The 17,840-nt window shown below is 38.9% G+C and overlaps 1 protein-coding gene across 1 annotated transcript; it reads right to left on the reverse strand.

Moving 5' to 3' along the window:
- Nucleotides 1-7,278: 7,278 nt before the first annotated feature.
- On the reverse strand, nt 7,279-16,682 carry LOC118651204 (killer cell lectin-like receptor subfamily F member 1). The gene is made up of 6 exons (XM_036300127.1): nt 16,445-16,682; nt 14,362-14,460; nt 13,342-13,497; nt 11,757-11,896; nt 10,536-10,648; nt 7,279-7,907 (listed from the first exon to the last, which is right to left on the reverse strand). The coding sequence occupies exons 1-6, from the start codon at nt 16,527-16,529 to the stop codon at nt 7,784-7,786; spliced, it is 717 nt and encodes a 238-aa protein (XP_036156020.1). The 5' UTR covers nt 16,530-16,682; the 3' UTR covers nt 7,279-7,783.
- Nucleotides 16,683-17,840: the final 1,158 nt, after the last annotated feature.

Consider the following 17,840-nt stretch of genomic DNA (forward strand, 5'->3'; position numbering starts at 1 on the left):
AGGAAGGAAAAGGGAAAGATAGAAACATCAATAATGAGAGAGAATCACTGATCAGCTGCCTCCTGCATGCCCCCTATTAGGGGTCAAGCCCACAACCTGGGCGTGTGCCCCGACCTGGTTCATGGGTCGATGCTCAACCACAGAGCCACACTGGTGGGGCAAGAACTCCCTTTATTATTATTATTTTTTAAATATTTATTGTTTTTTGTTTTGGAGGTGTTTTTTTAAAAAAATATAGTATTTTTTATTGATTTCAGAGAGGAAGGGGCAGGGAGAGATAGAAACATCAATAAAGAGAGAGAATCACTGATTGGCTGCCTTCTGTATGCCCCATACTGAGGATCAAGCCCATGACCTGGGCATGTGCCCTGACTGAGAATTAAACTGTGACCTCCTGTTCGTAGGTCGACGCTCAACCACTGAGAACACCCATGGGCAAGACTCCTTTATTATTTATATTTTTTTAATATTTATTGTTGAAAATTGCCGGGAGCCGGTCCATGCTTGCTGTTTCAAGGGACCTGGCATATATGGCATACTGTTCTTAATATGTTTGCTCACCTTCTTGGCACTATGTGTTTTAACCAAGGTCTCTGAGAAAGGTTGTTTCCCCATGTAGGGATTTTCCCCTGAAGTTAGGGAGGGAATAAAACCTCTTAACTAAGTGCCAGGTGGGTAATTAATCACTTTAACTATGAACAATCATGCTTAAGCTACATAATCTTTACTCCCTGGAATGGAGATAAGAAACGCCCTAACCTTTGAAATAGAGATTGATAGGATTGGAATCAACTGGTATAAATACAGATGTAAGAAGACAGAACGGAGAGAGATGGAACCTAGGCACAGAACCTACACAGAACGTTCTCTAGAGACAGAAGAACTTCGCTGGAGAGAACATGGCAAAAGTTCCTGGACAGAAACTGGCCTCAGAACCTAGAGACAGAACCTAGCGAGAGAACATGGCAAAAGATCCTGGACTGAACCTGACTATAGAAATTGGCAAGAGAACCTGACTAGAACCTGGTAACTGAACCTGGCTGGAGAACCTGGACAGAACCTGGCTGGAGAACCTAGCGAGGGAACTTGGCTACAGAACCTGGCTGGAGAACCTGGAGAACCTGGCTGGAGAACCTAGCAAGACAACATGGATACAGAACCTGGCTAGAGATCCTAACCAGAACTTCGCTGGAGATCCAGAGCAGAACCTCTCTGGAGATCCAGACCAGAACTTGGCTGGAGATCCTGGCTGGAGATCCTGGCTAGGCTGCTGATCAACTGAACACTGTCTCCGTGTCATTCCTTCTTCGCCGACTCCGTCCACACCTTTGGGGACCCCTGGACCTGCTGGGGCCGGACCCCAGCATATGGCGCCCGAACCCTGGACCCGCTGGGGTTGGACCCTGGCAGAAAATATTATATATGTCCCATTTTGTCCCCCATTGACCTCTTCTAGCCCACTCTCGCCCCTCACCCCAGGCCTTCACTACATAATGTATCCATGAGTTATGCATGTATGCATACATGTTCATTGGTGGATCTCTGCTCACCCACCCACCCACCCTCTCCTGCCTTCCCTCTGTTGTTAGCAATCTGTTCCTTGCTAATATGTCTCTGGATCTATTTTTGGTTCATCAGTTTATTTTGTTCATTAGAGTCCACATATGAACTCCATTTAATATTGTTAAAAATGCAGGATACAACAGATATCCAAACAAGGCAAAAAACCTTGCTCACATAGAGCTTAAATTTTAGAGGAGAAAAATAAAATATAATATTTTGAAAGATGAAAACAAAAGCATCCAGCGTACACCAGATGTTCAAGGCCAATCTGAGTAAGGACACAGTAATTGTATTGTATACACTACGCAAGGGTACTTTTCTATAACCCAAATACTGATGTCACTATTTGGAAGAAGTCTCTTTTAACAAAGTTGGTACAAAGTGTGTTACTGACCAGCCGGTATGAGGGTGCTTTTATGTAGGGGTGGCTACTGGGTCAAGCTGCTTTGTTAGCAATGGCTGTATGTTTACAAGGGCTCCTGTGTTTAGCAAAGGCTGCTTTGTGCAGCTACTTGGTGGGGCTACTTTGAAGAACTGTTTTTGTCTTAATGGCTTCTTGTTAGCAATGGCCATTTGAGCTACAATACTCTCCTATTGAGAAGGCTAAAAGGCTAATTCCAAGGTAACCCTGATGTTTGGGGGGGGCTAGCAATCTGAATCTGCAGTAACCTAATGTGCATTCTTGATAACCTATAATTAAGTCACTGCCCCTTTCCTCCACAATCTGGTCTTGCAAGACCTGTTACCTAAATGCTCACGTTTTACAGAGGCCATAAATCATGAACAATACATAACCCCTGGAGGGGGTTATCAGTACTGGCGCCAGGCCAGGCCCTTAGATATGACCTCAAGACCCCCCATCCCAACCTACAGGGCTTTTTGCTAAGCCAATGAAAGGTCTGGAAGTCCCCATCCATATTTAGGGGACAAAGAAACCAAAAGGGGATAAATGAAGCGTTTCCACCATATTGGTTTGCTCAGACTCTGGAGGCAACTCCACTGAAACCACTGGCATAATAAAGCTGTGTAACTCCATTTCTCTAAGCTAGCTTGGGTTTCTGTCTTCTACAATACTATATGCTCACAACTTCTCATATCTTCTCCATCTAATACCAGTTGTCTACAGGGGTACAGCCCCTGGCAGAAAAGGACCTGTGCTCCCACAGCTGGCCCAGCAAGCAGAGTCAAGGAGTAAGGACTCCAACACTTGGCATCAGGAACAGGATTTGGGGATAAGTGTCCATCTGCCCTGCTGGAGGTCATGTTTCCTCCAACCAGGCTGTAGTATCTGGTAGCGGTGACACCGGTAGCAGCAGAAAAGACTCCTCTGTCCCTGCAGACCAGATCCCCGAAGAATGGCTAGGAACTGCACAGCTTGAGAGAGACTAAGTAAGCCTCTAGGAGCCAGGCAGAGAGGAAGGCGGAGCCCAGTTCTGCAGAGGCTACAGCAGAGGCCATCAAGAGCACCGCTGTGGGGCCAGAGCAGGTGAAAAACCACAGGAGGGTCTGGCGCCCAAGCTGCTGCTGTTTTGCAATGCGCATGAAGATTTGATTCTCTCTGCAGCCCCAGCAGTATGTGACTCCATGGCCACCTGGAGTTCAAGCAGTGAGAGAGGGGCATGGCAGGCCTGTGACTATAAGACAATGCCTGCTCACAGCAGGGGTTAAAAGGGGGAAAACAGATCAGTGACCCAGTGACTGCTGCTGGCCCTCCGGATGCAGGTGCTGGTGGAGCAGTGATCCCTGAGAGTGCAGAGGGAAGGCACTACCCCTGGACCAGAGCGAGGAGTCTGATCTCCTAGACCAGCGGTTCTCAACCTGTGGGTCGCGACCCCTTTGGGGGTCGAACGACCCTTTCACAGGGGTTGCCTAAGACCATCAGAAAACACTTATATAATTACATATTGTTTTTTGTGATTAATCACTATGCTTTAATTATGTTCAATTTGTAAAAATGACATTGGGGGTCACCACAACATGAGGAACTGTATTAAAGGGTCACGGCATTAGGAAGGTTGAGAACCACTGTAAGGGATGGAGGAGGCACCCGGTTGGGGGGGCCAGGAGGCCGCATGTTGAACTCGCTGATGTGGACTACAGTTTGCTCTGTAGTTGCCTGGATAAACGTGTGGCCCAGTTGCTCATATAGAAGGGTGCAGAGCAGAACTGTCCCTGTAATGTAGGCAACTCTCTCTGGTACCAGATTGACTCCCCTGCTACACTTCACGGTGCTGGCTGTAGAAGATTGCAGCGATCGGCTTGCCCTGGCGTTGGAGCAATGCCCTATGTGATGGCCTTCGTTGGTGCCTTCTTCTCCATGGACATGGCTGCAGAGAGTCCAGGACAGTGGCCTTTGCATAGGAGGGTTGACAGTGGACTTTGGTCGCCTTCCCTCAGGAATGTTTGCATAGCCCTTCCATTTGTCGTAGTTTGATAGCATGAGATTTAGCCACCTGGGGCAAGCCTCCCATAGGGCCAACGTTTCACTGTGTTAATAATGTGCTAACCTCTGAATCTCTTGCAGATTTGAACGCAGCTGCCAGCAGTTGTTACAGTCCTATGTTGGTCTTTTGGGGTGTTAGCAAGTGTCCAGTCCCCACTTGGCTCCACTGTTACGGCCATGTGTCAGTTGTCCCAGAAGGGGGCGATGTGGGGTTGAACCCCAGAAATAAAGGGCACCTAGCTGCCAAGAGGGCAGTTGCCCATGTGGGCAGAGAAGGGTACCCATCAGGTTTTAGTCCCAGTTATGGAAGAAAACTGGGAGCCAATGTTCTCTTGTTGAGAGACAGTCGGCAGCCGTGTGTGCTGCCTTGCAGGCCTGTGTGACCATGCCCATGTTGGGAGTGGCACAAATCCCAACTTTAGCAAAGTGGGGGGCCTATTTAGAACAAAAGGAAGCGGTGAGTTCCAGCCCTCTGTCACAGGAATTTTAAACCCTGTTGGGTCCTGTGACATGAGACCCTGTCGAGGGATAAAATTTCTATGGATGAGCTACTCCCTAGTCCGTTCCGAGAGGGTATACCACCCTTCCCGAAGAACATGTGGTGTAAAGAAGGGTCTAGTAGGGAAGAATCCTATTACATGGACAGCTGTGACTGTCCGTTTGGATACTAATGAACTATGTAGTTTGATTCAGATACTGAGCAAAGTAGCCCTTTGGCCATTAGAACAGAAGCTGGGCTGTCTTCACAGGCTTAACTTTATAGTTGCCACGATGACACAAGCAATATTGGCTAGTAGGCCATCACCCCATGTAGGGACAGGAAATGTGAGCTCCACCTAGGGGTGGACCCACCTAGCCTTAAAGATTAGGCTAGACCACTGGTCGGCAAATTGCGACTCTCGAGCCACATGCGGCTCTTTGGCCCCTTGAGTATGGCTCTTCCACAAAATACCGACTTCTGCACATGGGCCACGAAGTTTCAACCGCTCTGTATGTGCATGCCCTCTTGTGGTATTTTGTGGAATAGTCACACTCAAGGGGCCAAAGAGCCGCATGTGGATGGCGAGCCACGGTTTGCCGACCACGGGGCTAGACAAATATACCCGGAGGTATCCTCAGACACTGCATGTGCAGGTAAAAGCAACAGATGAACTGTGTGACCCAAGGCCTTCCCCCTTGACAGAGGGGGCACAGGGAGAGTGGACCTAGCCATAGTCTGTTACTAGGGAGGGGCCATGGGTGGCCCTCCTATCCCTTTGGGAAGCAGGTACAACTATAAGTTACAGTCACACCCCTTGATCCAGTCCTGGCAATGTAACCAGTACTCTGCAAGAGATAGTTTAGTACAAGCCATACAAGCCCTCTCCCATGACCCCCCCAAGACTGGTGGGATAGACTGTCAGGGACATGAAGTTGGGCATTTGTAAGTTTACTATTGGGGCCGGAGTACTGGTCATAACATACTACAGTTTGTATTGTTGTTATAGGCTCCATGTTCAGGGAGCTGGCAAATGGGCCAGGGTATTCCTAGATGATCATCTGGTGTAAGGGGTAGAGTGTGGGCACCCTAATCAAAGTATGCTGGATGTTCAAGGCCAATCAGAGCAAGGGCACAGCGATTGTATTGTATACACTACACAGGTGTCTTTTCTATAACCCAAATACTGATGCCACTATTTGGCAAGAAGTCTCTTTTGTCTATATTGGTATAAAGTGTGTTACTGAGCAGCCAATATGAGGCTGCTTTTATGTAAGGCTGGCTACCGGTCAAGCTGTTCTGTTAGCAATGGCTACCATGTTTACAAGGGCTCCTGTGTTTCTACTGTATTTGTAAAGGCTGCTTTCTGCAGCTACTTTGTGAGGCTACTTTGAAGAACTCTTTTGCCTAATGGCTCCTTGTTAGCAATGGCTACTTGGGCTACAATAAAGGCTCTCTTATATGCCCACGACGTCCCATATCTTCTCCATCTCATAACCGGTGTCTACAGGGGTTTAGCCTCTGGCAGAGAAGGACCTGGGCTCCCACAGTTGGCACGGTGAGCAGGGTCAAGGAGTAAGTACTCCAACATTATTCTGACAATCTGAAAAAAAATAGGTATAATTTTGATTCATTCACACAGGAAATCTATTGTTGTGTTGGCTGTTGTCATTTTTTATTTGACACTCGGGGGTGGGGGGGGAAGGTCAGTGCCCCTGGCCCTGGAGGCTTGGGGATGGCACCTTCAGAGTGGAGAAGAAAGTCTCAAGGGGGAAAAGAGAACCAGGTTGCCTCTTTAAAGGGAGTTGCAACACAGGAGAAAAGCTGTGGATTTCTACCACTCTGGAGGTGTCAGGCATAAACTCAAAGTTGATTACGGCATTTCAGTGTCAGATGGGAGGAACAGCTGACAACATGCAAAGTAATTGAAGAAAAAAAAAAAAAAGAAAGAGGTCAGTGCTGTTAACTAAATAGTCAGGTATTGCATGTTTTAAAATCTCTGTAACACACCAATTGAAAACCTCTGGGCTAGAACATAAAGGCCAGTTCAAATATTGGCAAAGATGATCATTGGTATTCTACTGAGGCTATTACCATTAAAAACAAACAGAAAAAAAACTACAAACAAGCGAAGGATTGTGGAGATCAGGGACAGATGTCACCTTGAAGGGCAGCTCTTGTGATTCAGTTTGGAACAATTTGATCATCAGAATAGAAAATTATGAACCATTGAGAAGAAGGCAATTTCACTACATCACTTCTCTGCTATTCCTGCCAAGGAGGCATAACTTGAATATAACCATGAGAAATAATCAGACAGATTCAAATTGAAGTACATTTCACAGAATCACCAGCTTCTGGTATTCAAAAGGTCAAAGTCATGAATATCAAAGAAGGCTAAGGAACTCTTCTAGATGGCAGGAGATTAAATAAACATCTGAACTAGCTGTTTTACTCTAAAGAACATTATTTTTGATAATTGGCAAACACTGAAGGTAGTCAGAAAATTAGTTGGTAGCACTGTGGCAATGTTAATGTGGATTTGGGTCATTGTATTGTGATTAGGTAGAATATTTTTGTAGGAAATATACACAGTATTATTCAATGATACCTGAAATTTCATAATTAAATACATCAGTTTGACAACTAATTCTAAAGAGGTTCAAGAAAAAGATTTAGATCTTTATTCTGTACCCACAATCTTCTTGAAAGTTTTGAATAGTTTCCAAGCTTAGATAAAACTTTCATAAAATCTAAAGTAAACAGACAACATGTTTAACACTTTTACCCAGAATTTCCAATTTTAAAGTTTATATCATCGAAAAAAGGTGCTATTATTTAAGAAAATATTTAGAATATTTATTGAAACACAGTTTATAGTAGCAAAATCCTAGAAACAAAGTTAATGTTCATCAATAAAGGAGTATAGAATCTATAAATCCACACCATAATACAATGCAGGACTACATGAAATTTGCATAGAATACTGTTAATAATAAAAAGGCAAAATACAGGAAAGCAGACATAATAACATTTGCTGTAAATGAAAAAAATGAATAAAAATCCTGAATATAAATGCATGGATTTACACTAGATTATACTATCACATTAAAAACTAGAAAGGTTATATCGTAGATTATAAGCAGCAGTTATTTTGAGACTAGCATCAATGTGGGTGATGAAGGGAAAATGGAGAAAAGATTCTGGTGTTTAATTTTGGTTTTAAATTCTTGCTCTTGAATATTAATATTAGAACCTAATAGTCAAAAATCTTTGATAACTGATTATTCCTCTATAACTTATATTTTAAAATATGAACATTGACAAATCCACTTGAAAACACTGCTGCAGGTTTCAGAGTAAATTTTGTTTCCCTTGATGGCAGCACAGCTGTTTTCAGTAGCTGGTCCTTTTATGAAGAATCTGCAGAAGAGATGATAAATATATGGTTAATCATTGTTGATGAAGAGATCCATTTGTATTTGCAGCTAATGTCCTCCCTTAATTAAAAGGCAATTCAAAATTTCAAGACATTTGCAAATACTTTGACTGACTAAACATTACAGTATATCTGTAACTTAGTATTACTCTCTGATTGGCAGAAAGTTCTCAGAGGGTTTGTTTGCAAATGATAGAGCTAAGAATAAATGTGTGCCCATATTCCCATTTGAGTATTTTTTTACATGTGGTCTTTAGGTTAAAAAAAAAAAAAAGGTTAAGTCACATGAACAACTCACTTAACTTTTGTGGCTGGCTTCTCATATCAAATTGTACAATGTATTAATAATATTTGCCTCACGATACTATTATGAGGTTAAATTAACCAATGCTCATAGAACTTTCTACACAAAGTGACCTATATAAGCTCTAACTAAATTATACATTTATTGTATTATCTATGACGTGCACTGACCACCAGGGGGCAGACGCTCGACGCAGGAGCAGAAACCACAGGCATGGAAACATGGAACAGACTGATGAATCTCAGAGGGAAGGGGGTAGTGGGGAGGGCAGGAAGAGCTTAAACAAAGATCTTATGTGCATACTAGAGGCCCAGGATATGAATTCGTGCACCGGTGGGGTCCCTCGGCCTGGCCTGTGCTCTCACAATCCAGGAAGCCTCAGGGGATGTTGGACTGCTGATTTCAGCCCAATCCCCACAGGCCAGGCTGAGGGACCTCACTACTACATAAATCTGTGCACCAGGCCTCTAGTTTATCCATAAAGAAGTATGATAAATACAATTATAAAATTATCTATAAAATACTATAATGTTAGGGATTTTATTCTGTTAGGAATTTATTTAAACTTAGGAAAAAGTTTTAAGAATCATGGACAAGATGTACAGGGTCAAGAAAACTTCCAAATTAATAAGGAGCAAATAAGTGCTGGATTTCCATATTGGAAAATACACTGTTCCCAAGTTTATGTTTGAATTTTACATTGAATGTATTTTGAACAAAAATCCCCAGGCATGGTCTAAAGTTAAAACTAAATCTTATAGGTAGTGTTGAGTGGGTTTAGCAGAGGTAAACTAAGGACCTTCATTGGTGATCAATCAGAGAATGTTCAGTATTACAAGCCTACCCTCAAATGATACCATCTCATAATTTTATTCTCCATTCCAATGTCTTTGATTGACTTGCTTAGATTGATTCATTTAGTGCAGTGAGATGGAAAATAAGTAATATTTAACGACAAAGTAATGGAGTGGAAATAACACAATAATATCATTAATTAGTTGGTTACATAGTGTATTAATTTCTTATCACTGCTCTAATGAATTGCCACTAATTTAGTGGCTTAAAACAACACAAATTTGTTATCTTGCAGTTCTAGTTGTCAGAATTCTAAATCTAGTTTTACGGGAGTAAGTCAAGTGTGTACAGTGCTGCCTTCCACAGGCACTAGGGGGAATTTTGTTCATTGCCCTTTGCAGCTTTTAGAGGCTGATGCCCTGCGTGGGCCATGGCTGTATCACTTGGACCACATGCCCTTATTTCTTTCTTGTAAGGGCTCGTGTTTCCATTGTGACCACCTGGATAATCCAACATAATGTTCTTATCTCAAGATGATTAATTTAACCACAGCCTTGAAACCTTTTTTGCCAAAATTTTAAAATCCTCAATAATCTCATGCAATTGCTGAGAAAATTTTGTATTCGTTTGATCAATCTTATATCTATCATTTATCTTTTAATGTTATGTGCATACACATAGTCTACTTGCAAATTGAATACAAGTATTCAGATCAGGACTAGCATGAGTCAAAGTGAGGCACTGGCTTTGAGCACACAATTTAAGAGGGTCCCCAAAACTCAGTAAGCAAGATAAATGATAATTTAATGAAGTGTCAGAGGAAATTTGAGGAAAGCCATTTTGAACTGTAAAGAGGCTAATGCCATAGCTGTGATACTAAACCACATACCATTTCAAAGTAATACAGTCTAAGGATTTTGGTATTTGGATATGGACATCTTTGGGACCATTATTTTGTCTGCCAACATCAGGATAAAATTTGAATTTAATGGTTTAACTATTTGTAGCTCTAAATATTTTATTTTAAAATAAACATAAACACACAAAAATATTGATGAAAATTTTAAAATCCTCAATAACCTCATGCAATTGCTGCAAAATTTTTATATTCTTTTGTTCCATCTTATATTTCTCATTTGTCTTTTAATGTTATGACAATCAATCATATAATACAAAAATTATACAAAAGTTGTTTTTCAGTTACTAAAGATTATGAGGTAAACATTGAGAATTTTGAAAATACAAGAGCATGTTGGTTCAGTCACCTTTTCATACAAATCATGAGTAGTCTTTAAACAATAAATGTGCCACCATTATTGTTTTTGAGTTTTTTTAGTTTGTAAACCAAACCACAATATTTGTTATTACTCCAGTGAACATTAAATTATTTGTCATCCTTTAAAATTCTTTAGTACCAATAAGTTGGTTTTGGTGGACACAGAGATGTTTTATGAAGATACTAGTAAGTCTTACAATAAACAATAAATCAGATTGCCTTTTAGTAAAGACTCACATTTTTGAAGCTAGTGGAGAACCATCTACCCAGTTCCAAGTCCTCTTCTGGGAGGTAACGTTAAGCCCAATCCACACATAATTTGATTGTTTTAGGTTTTTCTGTATAAAAGCCTAAAAAGTGAGTAATGGGTAACTAGATGAACAGAATCCTATATAATAAAGAGGTAATATGCAAATTGATTGTTATGCACTCACACAAGATGGCCACCCCCATGTGGGCACAAGATGGCTGGCAGGGGAGGACAGTTGTGGGTGATCAGGCCAACAGGGGAGGTCAGTTAGGGGAAAGCAGGCCAGCAGGGGAGGACAGTTGGGGGAGATCAGGCCTGTAGGGGAGGGCAGTTAGGGGCGATCAAGCCAGCAGTGGAGGGCAGTTAGGGGGGACCAGGCCAACAGGGGACAGCAGTTAGGGGGGACCAGGCCAGCAGGGGAGGGCAGTTGGGGGCAACCAGGTCTGCAGGGGAGAAAGGGCAGTTGGGGGCAACCAGACCAGCAAGGGAGGCAGTTAGGGGTGACCAGGCAGGCAGGGGAGGACAATTGGGGGTGGCCACACCTGCAGTGGAGGGCAGTTGGGGATGACCAGGCTGGCAGGGGAGGGCAATTGGGTGTGATCGGGCTGTTAGGGGAGCAGTTAGGAGTCGATCAGGCTGGCAGGGGAGTGGTTAGGAGGTGAACAGGCTGGCAGGCAGAAACGGTTAGGGGCAATCAGGCAGGTAGGTAGGCAAATGGTTGGGAGCCAGCAGTCTCAGATTGTGAGAGGAATGTCCAACTGGTTTAGGCCTGATCCCACAGGGCAGTCAGACATCCTCCCAGGGGTCGCAGATTGGAGAGGGTGCAGGCTGGGCTGAGGGACACCCCCCCCCCAATGCACAAATTTTGTGCACTAGGCCTCTAGTATTTTAATGATTTAGACATACTAAATACAATTTTAGAATTTTATTAGGCTTCTCGCACTCCACATGAGGATTCTTATACTAATTAATTCATATTTTATTTATCCATGTTATTTGATATATGTATACACACAGTCTACTTGCAAACTGAATACAAGTATTCAGATCAGGACTAGCATGAATCAAAGTGAGGCATTGCCTTCAAGCACACAATTTAAGAAGGTCCCCAAAACTCAGTAAGCAAGATAAATGAAGGGTCAGAAGAAATTTGGGGAGAGCCATTTTGAACTGTAAAGAGGCTAATGCCATGACACTAAACCACATACCATTTCAAATTGGTCCTGAATTATTACTAGATGAGAGTTTCTCCCCAAACAATACCCATAACTGTCACTCCAACTTTTTAATTCATTAGAGAACCAGTAACACTTTTCTTGATATTTGAGCCATTCTGATGGGCACAATCCTGTAGAAAAATAGGAAAAACAAAGAAAAATTAAATTACATGTGTATCTCTGAAAATTGACAGTGAGAGTACTTGTGTTATATAAGTAAGAGTGGAACTATAATAAAAGCACTCATCACAAGGTGTTCAGACTCACAGTGTCCAAAATACGAATATAATTCTGGGGACTTAAGAAAATTAATTTAGTGAGACAAAGCAAACCCTAGACATAAAGGGTTTTCTTTTTTCATACTATGATCCAATATCATAAACGTAAACTGATTAATACATATATTGCATTAAAGCTATTTGAGAGAGTAAATAAAAGATTATTTATACCACTTGCTTAGAATTTATCCATATAAAGTTTTAGAATCTCTATCTTTGTTTTATCTGTGTAATTCCTCTTGATGTCTTCCTTTTGATATTAAGTAACACTGAGATTCATTTTTTTCAATCTCTTTGTAATTTCAACTTCATCAAGTCCTTTAATTTTTCTTAAATTAAATTGAAGTCTCCAAGTAAAAAGATCTGAGGCTTTTGAAATAATAATGAGGGAAAGTGAACTATATATAAAATATAAGTGTAGGCCAAAATAACTACCCAAGTGTGGCCATTATAATCTCTTTTTTTTCCCCTTTTTTGGTTAATCCTCACCAGAGGATATTTTTCCATTGATTTTTAGAGAGAATGGAAAGGAGGGAGAGAGACAGAGAGAGAGAAACATCGATGTGAAAGAGACACATCCCGCACAGGCTCTGACCAGAGCTGGAGATCAAGCCTGCAACCGAGATACATGGCCTTGGCTGGCATCTAACCCAGGACCCTTCTTCAGTCCAAGGGCCAATGCTCTATCCACTGAGCCAAAATGGCTAGGGTGACCATAATATTTTATGTGTGATATGTGATATAATAATAATTCATATATGATAAAGAGGACTATATAAATTAGGGGAATAGAGAAAATACTTTGATAAATAGTTATAAAATAAGTTAATCTGCAGCTTCATCACATATATTATAAAATAAATGTCCAAGGTTCAAAGAGTTGTTAAAATGTTTAATTAAAAAATTTGAAAGTAGAACAGTTTTCGAAAATTCTACATGATTGGAAGTCCAAAGCTTATTATTACAATAACAATTTACATGTTATAACTGCTTTTATCTATTTGTATTTCCAAAAAAGATAATTAAGAAACAAAAATAGTTAATTACATATTGCCTTATCATCACAATTAAGTTTTCATAATTATATGTCTCAACTTTATTTTAAATCTTTACATTATGTTTTACAGCTCTCCCCCAGCTGTAAATATATACTAGTATGTGAATCAAGTTTTGAGTGTCAAGTAGATTTATAAAAGATATGTGTTTACTTAATTTGTTACATATATGTTCAATGAGATTTTTCAAATTTGGAAGGTCTACAAGATTAAAACAAAAATAAGCCAAAGCCTTGAAAATACCTCCATGGTCTGTAGCACTTGAAGCACAGTGGTCCGCATCTTTAGTACTTATATTTCCTCTTGTGTCACTCTTCATTTTCAGGTTTCCAATATCATCATGCTGGGTGATATTTGAATTATTTCCTTCTGGGCATTTGAGCAACACTCCTTGAGAAACTTGAAAACAGGATTATTGTAAGTTTGGGTAAATACCTTCCCTGCTCAATGCCTCAGAGACAAATTCTTAACATGATTCTGATGATTGGAACCAGAAATCACTGAAGGGATAACTAGAAAGTTTCTTTTTCATTTTCATGTCTAATGAGAAATTATTTCAAATATCATACAATTCATTCATTTGAATAACATATATTTGTTGAGGGTCTATTCTGTGCCTGGCATTGTCCTAAGAATTGGTGGTACAGTAAATAAAACAAAGTTCTTGCTCTAGGAAGTACACATGCTCCTGTCATGCGTTCTTAATGTTTTGCCGAGACTTACAATACTGTGTTTAGCCCATCCCACAAAAATTGTTAACCGAAAATCTATTTCTTCCAGTAGAATATGAGCTCCCTCCACATGATTATTCCTTTCTTCAGTTTGGGAGTTTGTAGTAATGTTTGTAGTATACTTGTTGCTCAGTAAAATATTTGTTGGGAAAAAAATAAGAGTAAATTAAATACAATCTTACATAAATTGTATTAAAAATTATAGAATTCTATCTATTTACAAGAAGCTGACTAATAAAGAAATATTGCTTTTAAATATTCACCTCAAAAATACGGATACATCCACACACACACACACACACACACACTTTCCTTCTATCAAACTGTATGCCACTTGAGAACAAATACTTAACTGATTTGACTACCTACTAAGTACATTACAATGAAGTATAATATATTGCTTGATACATAGGAGCTCTTTATTAAATCTTAATGTAAGGAACTATAAATATGAAATGAGACATAAAATAAAAAGAAACATAAAAAGTACACATTTTCATATATTTATTTAATTAAAGACATTTTAACTTACCCAAAAGAATCAGGGAGATAAAAGTCAAAACCAGAAGACCATTTACTGTTCCAGATATTCCCAATAAGATTTTGTACCAGTGTAACATCACAGAAAAATCTGAGTGATTAATCACATAAGTTAGGAGTAATCACATTAATCACATTTCTAAGGAGTAATAGCAATTATAACAATAGAATTATATATAATATTGGTTTTGAATTTCAAAAGCTAATAGGAAATCAAAAGCATCAAACCTAAGTACATGGGAAAATTTTTACTCTATTGTATAGTTATAACACTCTGGATGGTCAGAAACTGCGACATGTATTATATTAAATCTTAAAATATTGCTACTACTCAGCATAATTTACCATTGGAAAAAAGAATGTTAATCTACACATTAATAATCTCCCCCCATACACATACACTCTCAGGTGTGTGTGCATGGCACTTACAGACACATATATTCACACAAATAAAACCTTTCTAATTAATCATTTGCTTTTTTATAATGTTCATAGCAATTTTGTTATAATAACCATAAACTGGAAATAACTCAGAAGTCCTTCAGTGAATGGTTAAGAAAACTTTAGACCCATACCTGTAATATAACTCAGCAATATAAAGAAATAAACTATTGATACATGAAACAATTAAAAATAAAATTTACACATTGAAATCAATTGGCCTTTATATATCAAATATCATTTAAAAATATAATAAAGAGAAATTATCACGGCTAGCTAACAAAACATAAAACAAACAAGAAGAAAATTGGAAATAAACTTAAAAAGTACCCCAAACAAACAGTGCCACAGCCAACATAAGGAGAATTAAACAAACACATAAAGAGCCGAAAAGCATAAATGTAGACTTGAACAAATAGAAATTCAACCACTTTTGGTCTGGAGGCTGTGTCAAAGAGATAAACTTTCCCTAAGTTAATTGATGAATTAAGAAGTGATTTAGTATACTGAACTACATCAGTTTGCTATGGTTTGGGTTGTTTGTGATGAATTTCTGCAAACTTCATTATAAAATTTTTTGGAAGAACAAACAAGTGAGCTAACCAAGTAAACAGTCAAATGCTCTACCACTGAGCTATACCCCCGAAGTAAACAATTAAAAATATAGAAATGTGAAATGGTACAATGCTATGGAGAGATAGTTGAAGAGGTTTACAAACTTATTTCAAGTAATTTGAAAACATAATTTGACTGTGCAAGTCCAATAGAGTATATAGTAAGAACAAAAACCACTAAAACATTTTAATCTGTTGTAAGTAATTATTAGAAATGCTATCTATAGTAATTCTGCAATTTTATACATATGGCAAAAATATAATTTCTTATTATTATTAGTGCCAAGATCTGAGTAAAGTTATACAAACATACAATTGCAAGGCTTGAATTGTCAACTACTAGACTCAAATGTAATGTTTTACCCCAAGCTTTACTAAATTTTAGCAAAGGATACACTATAGTAAAGTATTAATATTAGAATGCACTATTTAATTTACTAAAAGTTGCAAATTTCTTATTTGTAGTGCCCTGAGCTCCTTTTTTCGCACCAAAACACATTTTGGTTTTCATGCAAAATCTACAAAGTGAGTGTGAAAAAAGTTTGCACATAGGAACCACCACATTTTGTGATCTTTCAGGCTAATATCTATATTTTTCAAAACAAAAATTTTCACCTGGAGGAAACCATATTTTAAAGTTATTGACAAGCTAAATTAAAACTTGGTATTTAAAATGCCATATTTTATGAATAATGAGGTGCATGACTGACAACTCATATTCATTTTTAACTATTAATTTTAATTTAATGCATATATTTGTCGAGAGTATCCTAATAAATTATATGCGAAAAAATATTATTTGAAAAATAGATAACTGTTAGTCTCACATTGATAAATGAGAGAAACAGGTAGAGAGACGAGATGTAGAGATGGAAGACAGAAGCACCAAAAAGCAAAATAGTTCAAGAACAGAATATTAGAAATTACTATCTACATTAATATTCAAGTTAATATTAACCCATGTTAAATCCATGCCCATATTAATCCACACCACTTGAAAAAAAAAACTTAATTCCATACCTTTTAATTTAAGTTGGGATGTTTGGCTAGGACGCCTTTTTTTCAACTGCACATTCAATGTCATATATCTTTCTTCATCTTGCATCTTTAATGTGAGTAAATATGTGTGTGTATATGTGTGTGTTATGTTTTGTTTTAAGTATGATATGTACTAAGAAAGTAATAAACCTGATGCTAATCAGGGGTTTGTCCTCAAACTACTAATTTGTTTTCAGGGTGTCCACTCAGGGTACATCCAAGGCTTCACAGCTTCATTGTTGGTGAAAACCTCAGAGGAAATGTTTTCTTTTCTTTTACTCATGACCTAGATACCATGATTTCTCAACTTTCTACCACATGTTTAATTTAATATCATAACAGTTCTTTAAAAACTTTCTTCTCATAACTCCATAAAGTCAGGGGAATAGAAATTATATCCTTTTAAGAGTTCAGTTAAATGATATCTATAGCTGCCTTTTTTAGCCTAAATATGTAAATTTTCAGTTACATGCCCTAATACTTAGCTTGCAACTACCTAACAGTTAAATAATTTTTTGATCCTAAAACTTTTCAAATTATACTAATGATATAATTATATAATTTGAATAAAAACATACTGACAATTTTTGGCATGCTAACGATACCCTAAACATAATATTTGAAAAATCAGGGTAAATTCAGTGAAGAAACCATATTTTCCAATGATCTTTTCTGATATTTGAAGATAATGCCCAATATTCATGATGCAGAGCAGAAATGTGTGCATTTTTTCTCTTAGCTTTAAGTCTAATTTACAAACCATGTGGTTCCATCCATGCATATGAATGGATGGATTTTTGTAAATATACAGATGTTTGTAATCATCACTAAATCCAGTTTAGAACTTTTTCTCACTATAAAAAGTTTCCTTAGGCCCAAACCAAAAAGAGTAACACAGTTCTAGAAATGATAACTTTGCCCTAGTCAGTTTGGCTCGGTGGGTAGGGCACTGGCCTGTGGACTGAAGGGTCCTGGGTTTGATTCTGGTCAGGGCACATGCCCAGGTTGCGAACTCAGTCTCCAGTGGGGGGCAGGGGTCCAGAGGCAGCTGATCAATGGTTCTCTTTCATCATTGATGTTTCTATCTCTTTCTCCCGCCCTTTCTTCTCTGAAATCAGTAAAAACATATTTTTTTAAAAAGAAATGATAACTTTATTCCAGGGGTGGGCAAACTTTTTGACTCGAGGGCCACAATGGGTTCTTAAACTGGACCGGAGGGCCGGAACAAAAGCATGGATGGAGTGTTTGTGTGAACTAATATAAATTCAAAGTAAACATCATTACATAAAAGGGGACGGTCTTTTTTTTCAATAGTTTTATTCATTTCAAACGAGCCGTAGTTTGCCCACGGCTGCTTTATTCATTGAGATGAAGTAGT

Source organism: Myotis myotis, unplaced genomic scaffold (genome assembly GCF_014108235.1).
Source record: "Myotis myotis isolate mMyoMyo1 unplaced genomic scaffold, mMyoMyo1.p scaffold_m19_p_3, whole genome shotgun sequence".
Lineage (NCBI taxonomy): Eukaryota > Metazoa > Chordata > Mammalia > Chiroptera > Vespertilionidae > Myotis > Myotis myotis.